This window comes from Prinia subflava, chromosome 4 (assembly GCF_021018805.1).
Source record: "Prinia subflava isolate CZ2003 ecotype Zambia chromosome 4, Cam_Psub_1.2, whole genome shotgun sequence".
In the NCBI taxonomy this organism is placed as follows: domain Eukaryota; kingdom Metazoa; phylum Chordata; class Aves; order Passeriformes; family Cisticolidae; genus Prinia; species Prinia subflava.
Genome location: NC_086250.1, coordinates 60,903,590 through 60,916,595, shown reverse-complemented (window position 1 = coordinate 60,916,595; position 13,006 = coordinate 60,903,590). Strand labels below are relative to the sequence as shown.

General features: G+C 37.6%; 1 protein-coding gene across 3 annotated transcripts in view; it reads left to right on the top strand.

The window, feature by feature from the left end:
* KMT2E (lysine methyltransferase 2E (inactive)) overlaps nucleotides 1-13,006 on the top strand; it is a 56,922-nt gene that overhangs the window by 15,126 nt on the left and 28,790 nt on the right. For all 3 annotated transcript variants that reach the window (XM_063396908.1, XM_063396906.1, XM_063396907.1), the window contains 5 exons: nucleotides 3,324-3,508; nucleotides 10,221-10,332; nucleotides 10,667-10,896; nucleotides 12,512-12,592; nucleotides 12,766-12,824. In XM_063396908.1, the coding sequence (XP_063252978.1) occupies nucleotides 3,438-3,508; nucleotides 10,221-10,332; nucleotides 10,667-10,896; nucleotides 12,512-12,592; nucleotides 12,766-12,824 (553 nt within the window). In that variant the 5' untranslated portion in view covers nucleotides 3,324-3,437. The remainder of the gene's footprint in view (nucleotides 1-3,323; nucleotides 3,509-10,220; nucleotides 10,333-10,666; nucleotides 10,897-12,511; nucleotides 12,593-12,765; nucleotides 12,825-13,006) is intronic.

The window sequence follows — 13,006 nt, the reverse complement described above, 5'->3', positions numbered from 1 at the left end:
TATTAGAATTTTTTACTGACTACTTCTGACAGCTGTATTTGGCCTGAATGGCCTGCCATAGGGTAGGAAGTTTGTTTTGGCTCTGTCCCCCCTTTTTTGCTGGTTTTTTTTGTTGATTTGTTTTGTTTTGTTGTGGTGGTCTTTTAGCAAGAATGATGATGTATTTGCTTTGTCAGAGATTGTCATTAATTGGGACATGCATTAGCCATTGATTTTCAATCTATACATAGCTCTAAAAATACATGCATAGCTCTTCTTTTTTCTGCATTAAAAAAAAAACCGCAAATATCACATGATTATCAGATTTGGTAAGCAAGTCTCTTCTTTTTGTCTTGACAGTGGAGGTCACTTGAATATATGATGATTTGGTAACCTCAGTTGTTTTATGTAAGTCTGGAGATGTCACAGCCCATGAGACAGCTGTATAAGCATGTTCTTCACTTCCATCAGTCTCCAGGGTGTTTCTACTTGTGTTATTTTACAGCTGATGCTCTACCTGGTCAGAAGTGCTTAAAGAAAATGTTTTAAGAAAAGCTTCACCACTACCAAAACCAAGTTTAAGTGCAAGGAACATCTTTCTAAGTGAGGATCCAAGGCAGTGTTGTCCAATGGCTTTTAGACCTACATTGAACCACTAAAGCTGGTATTTTAGAATTACCTAGTAACAGGCATAAAGTAAAAACTCCATTCTTCTTATGATTTGTTAGCATAGGTCACACTGCAGGGAGTAATGGAATGGCCATTAACCCTGGGCTAGCTGATTTACCTGGATTTTAAAAATTCATGGTGTTCTTTCAGTTAGATTTTCAGTAATTTTTCTACTTTTTCAGAAGATGGGAACTAAATGGTGACTTGATGTTTCCTGTAAGTTGTTGGTGCAGTGGTTCAGGGTTCTGCCCTGCGAGTAGAGTTATCTGTATGGTGGGAAAATGAGTGCTCACTTAAACTGTTGGAGGGGCTTGTGTTTTTTTCCAGCTTTCTATTGAAAATGTTCTATACCTCCTTTTGATTTAGCGTGTTTTGCTTGTCAGCTTATTCTTGAAAATAGTATGGTTTTTATGATTTTTTTTTTTGCATAGCTAGTGATACGGTTTGTTGCTTGTGGTACTTAGTAAGAAAATACTCCGTGTTTAAATGCGGAAAGCAGAATATTTCAATGGCTACTTGGCTCCATAGCTTACCCAGTTCATTCTATTTGGTATCTTACATAATAGGACCAAAACACACCTTTTTTTGTCTAGAAGGAGGATGAACTAACTGTAGGTTTAGGCACTTCAAACATCTTGGCATATTCTGAAGTTAATTGCCAATCTTCAATAGTGTTAAAAAATTCAGGAAGTTAGATGGAGACTTGCTGCTATCTCATACTTTAGAGATGTCTTGTACATGCCACTTTTGTCATCCTGAAGGTGCTGACCTAATCAATAAAAGAAGATAATTCAGATTTAATTCACAATGTTTGTCTGAAGTCCATTTTTCACCAGGGGCTTGTGCTTTTTCTCAGTTTGGCAAGGATAATATGTTAAAATGAAGTTCAGCAACCCTGGATGTATGGGCAGAGTGGGAAATGACAGGCTGGAAAGCAGAGCCATGGAAAGGGACCTGGGGGTGCTGGTCAGTGGCAGGTTGAATGTGAGTCAGCAGTGCCCTGGCAGCCAGGAGGGCCAAGCATGGCCAGGGGCATCAGGGACAGCATCGACAGCTGGGCAAGGGGGGGACTGTCCCACCCTGCTCTGCACTGGGGCAGCCTCACCTCCAGTGCTGGGGGCAGGTTGGGGCACTACAATATAAAGAAGACATCAAACTATTAGAGAGTGTCCAAAGGAGGGCAGTGAAGATGGTGAAGGGCCTTGAGAAGGAGCTGTGTGAGAGTGGCTGAGGTCACTTGGTCTGTTCAGCCTGGAGGAGATTCAGGGGAGACCTCACTGCAGTTACAACTTCCTCATGAAAAGGAGGGACAGACACTGATCTCTTCTCTGAGGTGACCAGTGACAGGACCTGAGGGAATGGCCTGAAGTTGTGTTGGGTAAAGTTTAGTTTCAATATTAGGAAAAGGTTCTTCACCCAGAGGGTGGTTGAGCACTGAACAGGCTCCACAGGACGGTGGTCACAGCACCAGCCTGACAGAGTTCAAGTGTTTGGACAATGCCCTTGGGGAAATGGTGTGACTCTTGGGAATGGTGCTGTGCAGAGCTGGAGTTGGTCTTGATCCTGCTGAGTTCATTCTGTCTCAGCACCTTCTCTGAGTCTGTGAAAATATGTTGACCTCAAAATTGTTGTGCTCATGTGGACATCAGCTAAGATACAACATTTTGTGTTGTGAGAGGCGTGGCTTTATTAGGCACAGTGTGTGTTTCATTGCAAACTGCTCTGTGGTCTTGCAACTTGGACATTTTGGAAAGAGTTTGCAATTACTTGTTACATAAGTACTGAAGATACTGGGCTATTTTACTTAAACTACCTAGTCACATGTGTAAAACTTGGTCTGTATTAGAGTATAAAAGTGCACTAGTTGACTAATCTGTGAATAGTGAGAGCTGTTTGCATTTCTCCTGTACTTGGCTGGGTGTTCTGCCCTGTGCAATAACAGAAGTGGGGCACTGGTAGTAACTGGCATGCAGGTCATGTGCTGTATTCACTCGTGCAAGTCAAGGAGATTGTAGTTTGCTCTGCAGTTAAAAACTACTACTGGTTATTTCTGCTTTACTCCTTCAAAAAAATCGCTTCCAAAAGTGACACTGAATGGGCATAGTATCTTCAAAGTATCTGGTGTTCTATTAAAATAGAAAATGTTTCCTACCATTATCATGAATTAATGGAATGATTTTGTTTTTTAAAAAATACTAAATGGTAGTTAAGACATCAGATTTTTTTTTAAGTGTAAAACAAAAGTGAAAAGTGCTGCCTAAAACCTACTTGCAACTTCTCTAACTAGGTTTCTGTTGAAAGGTACAGCAGCTAAGCTTTGACAACACAGGGCCATAAGTAAACGTATTTCGTATTTAGTAAATCTGCCATAAAGTGAGTCTCTGACACTTCCCTGATTGTGCTGGGGTTTTTAATCATAAATTGACCATTTGTAATATTTTCAAGTTCAGGTGTCAAGATCATCACACTCTTTAAAGAAGTTTATTTGCAATTAACTTTTAGAGAAGATTGTTTTCCTTTCCTTTTGCTTGTCTAAAATAAAACTAATGAAATAATTGTGACAGATATACAGATTGTGGCAAATTTTTTTATTAAAATAAATACGTGATGTAAAATTGCCTGTGTTTAAAATGAACTGACTTAATCTTCTGCATGTTTTGTTCTGTTTTTGTCAGGGTTTGTGGATGCACTTAGATGTTTGCAATGAGCACTGTGGCTGGCATGCCCCAGTGTTTTGGATACCAATGCATAGGACTCCGTAGTAATCGAATTTATCAGAAACGAACGTCATGAGCATAGTGATCCCATTGGGGGTTGACACAGCAGATACTTCTTATTTGGAAATGGCTGCAGGCTCAGAGTAAGTATGTGAATATAATTTGTAAGTTTTCTTACTTATTTTTTAATTACTTTTATTTTTCTTTCATGACTGTTTTTCGAATACAGTTGGAGAGAGCTTGAAAGTTTCCTTAGTTTTGTTGAATCTTTAATTACCTAAATTAATTACTGTCACTTTATTTTTATGTCAGTTTCTTCCACTTCAGGGACAGCAAAGGAGAGAAGCTATATGTTTCTATAAATGCATACTTTTCTTGCTTATCAGACTGAGAAATAAAGATGCTTCTTGGTTTACTTTTCGTACTTCCAATATTTTGCCATTTAAGTTTCCTTTTTAACTACATGTGAATTTTCTTTTATTCTGCACATTAGAAAGATAAATTAATTTGGTGCATTAAACTGCAAGAAAGCAGTAGTAATTAAGACAAGGGTGCATTTCTTAATGAAAATTGAAGGCCTATCTTAAATGGCTAATACCATATCCTCAGAAAATTGTTTCTAATTGTAAAGTTAGTAGAAAATCATTCATTTATTAACTGTGTATAAAGGGTTGCAAAGAGCCAATGAAATCATGCATTCAGTAAACTCTGGCTTTGTGCGAAATATTGTAGTGAGTTTCTGGGTTTTGGGGGATGGGGAGGGTGGCTTGTGGGGTTTTTTGTTCAATGGGGGGGGGGGGGGGGGGGGCGCGGTTTGTGCCTGTGTGGTTTTTTGTGTTGTGGCTCTTTTCTGGTTTTTTCCTTCTAGTCTCCTGTACAGTATTGATGGGCTAAAGTTTAGGTATTGTTGATCTCTGACTGGATAAGTTTCTTGTCAAACAAACATCCATGTGTGTAGCATCAACATGATGTCAAATGTTTAAGAAGCAAGTGGTTTTTCTTCCAAACTTTGAAGGAAAATTGGAGCAGAACTCTAGAACAGCTTATTAAAGGGATGTTTCTCTACTTCCAGTTCTTCCAGTGCTTCCAGTTATATATGAGGCTATTCTAGGTTTGTGCTGTTCATTTGAAGAGAACCAAGAATTTGCAATTCAAAATTTTTTGTTACATTAAATTTTTAAAATTGTTTTATCTTTTCACATTATGAACACTATTTATCTGGGTGCAGAAAATTTTTTAACTTTAGTGAACCATTCCCATTTCATTATCTTTTCCTGTGCTTGTTTTTATGTTTGGAGAAGGTCATGATTCCTGAGGTTGCTGACATTCCTTGCAGACACAGCACGTCATACCAAAATTAAAATAAATAAATTTAGTTGTCAGTATAAACAAGATAGAGTTCACAATGTGTTATTTGCTTGATACTGCGGCAGAGCGACCCAGTTAGGAGCTGCTTTTCTTCAGATGTTAAGTGGCTGTTACCAGTTAGATTAATTCTTTTCATCTCTGCTGTACTCACGCTGAAATGTGTAGTTGCATGATTGGTGTACGCTGATTCAAAAGCCATGACACTGTCACAAGAAGTGTGACACAAAGGTGTGTCCCTAACCTGCCAGCTTACACAGTTGTAAACGTTTTCTTTCACCATCTGTGTGGTTTACTTTTTGTTCTTGTACATTTTCTTCCAGACAGTAGCATGTTGGATATAGAGTGTATTCATAACAGTCCTAGATGCTCTTTGAGCAAGTTCTGGGGTTTTCCCGAGAGGGAGGAGCTGGATTTTTTCCACTGTGACTGGCAGGTCTGATATTGCTTCATCAGTTGGTGAAACATGAGCAAACACAAGAATGGGGGAGTGGCAAACTTGATTAAGCAGGAGAAGCAGCTTAGGGAAAAGCTCTTTGTGTAGTGCAGTTCTCTTAGTGCTGGAAGATTTTTCCTTATGCTTCGAACCAAGGCAAAAGCCTATTAAAAAAGGAGATCGTTTCTATGACTCATAGTTCCACATATTATTTTATATTATTTTATTATATATTATGTTAATAATTGTAGCAAATAGCTGTGTGTAGAATAGTCTCCTAAGAAGTTTAAGGATTTTAAAAACGGGTGAAATATTTTGTTTCTTACATTACATGTACTTAAGTAGGGTCTCCAGATAGATCTTCATGTTTTCATAGTCAGAATACACGTACTTTGCCTTTACTTGCAGATCTTAGTAAAGATGAGGATGTGTGACTCCTCAGTGGTAAGGTCCTTGTAGTAGTAAACAGAACAGGCTGTTTCTGAAGGTTCAAAATGCACTTCCTCTCTTCAGAGAGTGCTTGTGTAGCTTAGAGCATAAGCTACACAGTGGGAAATGCCATTGATGCAACTGCTTTTCTGGTTTTAATATCCATACATGGTTTTTAGAGAGAACGCCTGTATGATAAACCTCCCAATCCCAGTGTACAGATCACTGAATTGAGTTCAGTATCCAGGAGAAAATGAGCATTGGTGTAGTCTTGAATACAGATAATATCAGGCCAGCCTGTACTTGTAGGGCCTGCTACAAGGTGCTTAGGTAGCAGAACCCACTCCCTGGTAGAGAAGCAGTCCTTGGTTCTTGTTGTCTAGGTATTGAAGCCTGTCACAATGTCTTTGGTTAGATGAAGTGTCTTGAAACGGAAAATGTTGTTTCTCATGCAAAAGATACTGTATTCTTTTATCTGAGTTGACCTTCAGCTAGATACTGTTCAGGTATACTGGTACAAACAGGAAACAAACCTGAGCTCCGTGAAAATTAGAGCTATCAAACTGGACTGTGGAAGATTGATGCTGCTAAGGTTGCATTTGCAGTTCTGACACTTTTTCAGGAAGTACTCTTAGCTAGGTTTTCACAGCCTAAAACTTAGATACCCCATCTGTCTTTGAACATTTTAGTTTCAGTGAGATTTTGTTTCTCATTTGATTATCTACATATTTATGGAAGTGATTGATCGCCTCAGATTCTAACTGATTGTATTTCGGGTATTAGTCAAAAATTTTTTTTTTCCCTTTTCTTTTCCTTTTCTTTTTTTAATTTATTACTGAATGGTCAGAAACAATATTTAAAAGCAATGAAATGAGAGAGATCACGTTTTAGAGACAAATGGACTTTGTTTGACTTGTTGCTGGTTGATTTCCTTAATATAAGTTAACTATAAATGTGTAGGGACTGAGGTTTCGTAAATCAACTGTTCTCGCGTGTTGCTTTTAGTTTCTCACTAATGACATCTGCTGGCAACATGCAGAATACTTTGTTTCCATTTTAGATACCAACGGTAGGAAATGACCTGAAACATGTAGTTGTTTCACTTGCTATATGAAAACTCTCTCAAGCCTTTTTTTTTTTTTTTTTAATGGTGGGCATTTTTTAATTGAGAAAGTGTTATATTTCTGTTTTCAAGGTACAAGAATGTCTTAAATCACTGCAGTGCAAGAGGGTGTGGAAAGCTTTTGTGTAGAGCTTTTTGTTTTGCTCCCTGTGAACATTTTGCAGAGTTTTGAATTGCTGAACACAACACATAACAAGTATATGTGATATTTTAGCAAAATACCATGGCCAGTTTATCACAGTAATGTTTATTTATTTAGGAAATAATACTAACACTTTGATCAAGCTTCAAATATACTGTGTTTTAATACAGACATTGCAGTTTTGATGAAAACCAAAAATACAGTAAATATCTTTCCTAGGTACATGGTAAGACTGCAGTTGTTTGAGATTAAGCTGAAAAATGTGGTATGGTCAGAAGGCTGACAGGCTTAGTCTCTGAGAGAACTGGCTAATGGCCAAAAATACAAGCAAGGAAAGCCTCACAGTATTCTCACATATCTGAATGCTTACCCTTTTTCCTCTTGAAAACTTGCTTTCTGGGATAGCTGTACGAGTGCCAGTGGTGAGATGAGGAGGTGTTTGTCTGTAGTACAGTAAGTAGTTAGTGCCTTGCTGCTTGGGCTCTGGTACTTGAGCCCAGAAAAAGGAAAACTTGATTTTTAAGTTATGTAGTATCTCATGCTTTAATCATCTTTACAAATAAGTATTTTGCCAGGAGGCATTTCTTCTTAAAGCTGTGCTGTTCTGAGATGCCTGTTTCAGAAAGGCTTGACCTTTGAACAGACAGGAGTACCGAGGGTATCTTTTGTGTTTAGGGTCATGCATATGGTTGGCAAAACCAGGAGGAATAAGGGATTCAGTGACCTGTCTGTCAAATTTGATTCTGTCTGTCTCTCTTTGGGAAAATGGTGCTCATTCTGTACTGCTTTATGGGGTTTGTATTACTTTGCTGTTGACTGTAAAGGAAACCTATGATAGTTAATTTCCAGCTTCAATGAATGCTCTTGGAGCTCCTTGCCATAGTTCTTGGTTTCTTCCCCACTTCCCCAGCCCAGTGAAGTGGGTAAATGGAGCAGTACCAGTTGCATTCGGAGCTCTAGTGAGCATCTGTTACAGTTTAAGGTAGTGTCTGTGCCTGGATAAGCATTTGAAAAAGTTTTACTGAAAGCTGATTGTGCTCCAGATTTTTTAATAGTTGCCTTTCTGTATCACCTGATTTTTCTCCCACCATTTTTCTGGTTTTCCTTGTTCAAGTAAAGATGTGCCTTTTTCTTAGTAACATTGTTCTCTGAATCGGTTTTATGAGTGATAAAGCAGTTGGTGATAACTGAATGTTTTTGGAAGCTTTACACTTCTGCTTCCCACCACTGTTATGCCTCTAAATATTAAATTTTGTTCTCTTAAGTGGTTTATAAATTGTAGGAGTAATAAGAAATGTGTGGGGGGTGTACTGTCTTGCCTCCTATCTTGAAAGAGACCTGGACTGTCTTTTTGATTTTTGTAGTCAGTTGATGAAATCAACTTTTTAGGACACATTCATTCTGATATCTTTCACTGAATGTTCCTGTGTTCAGGTAGCTGGTATTTAGGTCATAGTAATAATTATTTTTAATGAAGGAAACTCTCCTAAATTAATCCTGGATGGATTGTACCAGAATCCCCTCCTGCCTGTCCTTTATGAGTAAGCCTTCCTGCTCTGAAAACAGAGTATTTTTCAGCAAGACCTGGGTTGAGCATCGAACGCAAAGTGGATAAGAGTACCCATGGTACTGCTTGTCCCGTTCAGGAAATGGGGAAGAGCAGCAGTAGAAGCAACACAGTGGTCGAGATCTGCTTATTACTGGAGAAGCTAATTCCTGCCCCAGTCATGATGGATGCATAGCTAATGCCTCATTTGCTGGCACTTTAGTTGGCTAGGTCGTCAGAAGGATTACTGGAGCACAGAAGAGATGTGTGATTACTGCACAAATGTGTTGCTAAATAGGTAAAAGCAGATCAGTTGGAAAGACACCGCTTTTTCGTCTTTTGTCTTTGTTTTAGTCATAAGCTAAAGTTCTAAGCTGCTTCTAGAAGCTAATTCTAGCAAACACCAAATAAAACTGTATTTTCAAGTTGTGAAGGGCCATAAGAGAGTAAATGAGGATTTTTCTGGGTTTGTGAGGTAACAAAGAGCAAGTGCTGTCAGATTTAGTTTGTCTCATGGTAGTCAGAAGTTGTGTTTTTAATGTCAGTACTTCACATGATTTGTGTGCTCACGTGTTTGTTCACTCTCTCAAAAAAAAGGCAGCTGGCGACTGTTGGAGATTGTAATCTTTTTAAAAAAGATTTTTTTTTTTTTTTTGGACTCTAGAAACTAAAGCCCTCCCCCAGAAGGGTTTTTAACTAGTTTCTTCTTAAACAATTTTATCATGTAGTAACCTCACATGGGAAAAAGCTCTTAAGAAGAAATGGGCCACCCAACCCATTAGTAGGACACTTTTAAAGAGATGTGGAACTACTTCATTTTGTTCGGAAACTTAGTGATTACAAAAGCTACAAAAAGTAACAAATGTAAGTTGCTGGTGTCCTTTTAAATCAAAGTACTGCTTCATGGCATAACAAAAAAGCCTCTTAAATATCTTATTGTGTAAAAAAAAAATCCCATCAGCATCTATTTTAATTTAAGATTCAGAAATACCAAGTTTATTTTAAAGACCAGCTCAAGGAAGTGGTATGTGATATAAAAAAAGAAAAAAAAATAGAATTCACACATAATAAAAATAAAATTAGAAAACTGAACCAGACCTGATTTGTAATGTGAATCAAGGCCACTTCAGTTTTAAATGTTGATATTTTTTTTGCCTTTTTATTGTTTAAAAAACCCCCAACGTTAGGTAACTTGGATTCATTTGTCTTAGTGTGATAAAATCACATGGAGCAGCAAAGAAACTGCAAGTTATCTCATTTATGCACACATGAACAATTGCTCAAGAAAGGCCGTGAAAATACAATTTTTTGTGCTCAAATAGATCTTGTTCTAGCATTCCTTTATCTTACTTGTTTGGTATTGTGGTTTGGTGTCTATAAACCATAGTTTGTATATTGAAGCAGGCAGTACTTTTGATACAAAGCCATATCTTGGGAATTGTTATCACCTTTTTCTTTCTATTGAAGGATAAATCAGACGAGGCTGCCTTGTTCAGACGATTTGTCTGGTTGGGAGCAGTCAGGGCAGGGCGGGCGGTGCCGCGCCGCTGCCGCCGTGTGTCGCTGCAGGGCTCGATGGCAGCGCAGCCCCCGGAATGCAGCATCACTCCCTGAGCAGAATTCTTTTCGCAGCTTCTCTTGCCTCTCAACGAGGGGGCTGCTGGGGAGCTGGCAAGTTTGTTCCTGCCCCCATATGCTCCTTTAAACAGAATCGGCAGGGAATTAATTAGAAGTTGTGCAGCAAGTACCTCCAATTTATTACTATAAATTACATAGTAATTGCATTTGTTTTTTGTCTGTCTTTTGCCTTGCAGACCAGAATCTGTAGAAGCTAGCCCTGTGGTAGTTGAAAAATCGAACAGTTACCCTCACCAGTTGTATACCAGCGGCTCGCATTCACACAGCTACATTGGTTTGCCCTATGCAGTAAGTTTTGTGCAAAGTAGTCTGTACAAAATATGTTATGTAAAATCTGCTATTTTTATCTGGAAAAATTGCTTCATGCTTATATTGTATATCTTATTGGGAGTTGGGTAAGTTGGCTGAAAATGGTCTGTCAGAAGCAAAGCATAGTGCACTTAAATGTACAACATAGCTGAGAAGTTAGAGAATAAGATTGAATTGGGATATAACTAAAATTTTAACCTTTTACTACAAAAATAAGCTTGAAGTTGTTTGCCAAACAAATTCTTACATTTTGGCTTGAATAACCATCAGTGTATGAGCATTTACAATAAATTACCTTTTAACAAAATTCTAGGACCATAACTATGGTGCTCGGCCTCCTCCAACGCCTCCAGCTTCTCCTCCTCCATCAGTGCTTATAAGCAAGAATGAAGTAGGCATATTTACCACTCCCAACTTTGATGAAACCTCCAGTGCTACTACCATCAGTACGTCAGAGGATGGAAGCTATGGAACGGATATTACCAGATGCATTTGTGGCTTTACACATGATGATGGATATATGATCTGTTGTGACAAATGCAGGTAATGCATTTAAAAGTAACTTAAAAAGTAAAAATTACTTAAAACTTAAGGCTCCACTGAAAATAAATGTAAATAAATGGTGTTTTAATTATGTTGAATCACAAGAAATTTACTTCCATCAGAAAAGTGCTTGAATTGTGTGGTTTTCTAATAGGCAACATAATCAGTTAAGGCCAGTGAGTATTTTATAATTAAATTCCAGTCAGTCTTGACTGCTCATTAATTTGGTCATGCCTTCGGTTGTGCATTGCTGCTTAGTAAGGGTATACCTTTCTTCCCCTCTAAAAAGCGTCTCTGGTACTCTGTCCCAAGTTATTTGTTAGTATGGTAACATGAAGACCTAGGCATTACTTAATCTGCATGTACTGAGTAATAAAGCATCTTTGTGAATTATGTGTATGTGAATCAAAGAACTTCAAAGATGCAAAATAATGTGAAAGAAACTTCTCAAATATTGGTTTTTCTGTGGATGATGCTTCTGATTACTCTTTATTTTTCAAAGGATTCAGTTAATAAGCATGAAAAGACTAACCTAGATTCTTACTGGAGAAGCTGAAGTTAAATGTTTAGACTTCTGAGTTTATGCATAAGCACCTACTTGATCATTGTATAATAGGAGACTATTGTTAACTACTTGAAAATGGAAAAATAAGATTAGACATTTTTAGAGCTGATAACAGGAGAAGACAAACCTTGTGTTTCTACTCAATATTAACCTGTATTTTTACATTCAGTTAACGAATGCTGCTGTATTTGTTGTTTTGTATTTGTTGTTGTGTATTTATAAAATGATAGTTACAGCTAATTAAAATATTAATTCGAGCTCGATTCTTCTGTCTGCCTATGTAACAAGCTTGTTGGTAATTTCGTGTGGTCCTTGATTCTGATGATCTCATTATTTTGAAATGCATTGAGATGTTCTTCCAGCAGTGGAGTTGTAGGCAGTCAGTCACTGATTAGATAGAGTCTTTTTCCTTTGAAGAAGATAACTCTCTGTGAGGAGTTGAGAATTTACCACAACTATTTTCAAGTGGAGAAACAACTGGTTTTGTGTCCCTCATCCTTCTAGCAGTGTAGGGATGAGTGTAAACTACTGGTTTAGATTAGCCTTCAGTCTAGCAAGCAGTCTCTTCCCTGACTCTGGGAAGAATTTAAAGCTCTTTCTGTGCTGTACAACAGTACTTCCAGTTTACAACAGTGTGTATAAAATGTGTATTTATTTTTCCCTTAAAGTATATAAGGCAATCAAACTGTATCTTAGTGTATATTTCTCTGTATAAAAATATTTTATGTACCCATTTCTAAAAGGGAATTGAATCCTTTTGTTTAAAACCAAACCACTTGTTGCTAAGTAAAGTATAAGTCTTGTTGCTGAGGGTATTTTGTCTCTATCTTGTTCTCAATTGTGATAATTTATGATTTGATTTCTGATGCTAGAGAAAAATTTACAAGAGAGAAAATGAGTCAGCTAGCAGAGTGGTGGTTTGTTTTAGACAGTATGGAATCTGAGTAAAAATGACAATGAAAAAAAAACCAGCTTACTTTCTCTGTGTATTGTGCATGCAATTTTAAAAGTTGTACTTTAACTTGGGGTTTTGTTTTGGTGTTTTCCTAGTGTCTGGCAGCACATTGACTGCATGGGGATTGACAGACAGCATATTCCTGACATATACCTGTGTGAACGTTGCCAACCCCGGTAAGGAGTTTTGTTGATTTTGAACTCTAAAACGGAATGGAACAGTGCACAACTGATATTTTTCTAAGTATATGAACATTCAGTTAGTTTACTGTTTATTCTGTAATAGTCAATAGGAAATGCTAGAGGTCTGTTTTAATACTTAAATACACTGATTTATTTTTTAATTTCAGGAGTTTAGATAAAGAAAGAGCAGTGCTGTTGCAACGAAGGAAAAGGGAAAATATGTCAGGTGAGTAAAATTTAAAGCTCTTTCCTTAGTAAAGGTCATAAAATAAGTATAAATTACACATATGGACTTAAGAGTGCATATGTGGTTCCCACAGTTTTGAGAGCCTTCAGCATATAAGGCTCAGTAAATCAGTGCCTTTTACTTGACTGTATTGTTACCAGGATAACATCACATCAGAATTG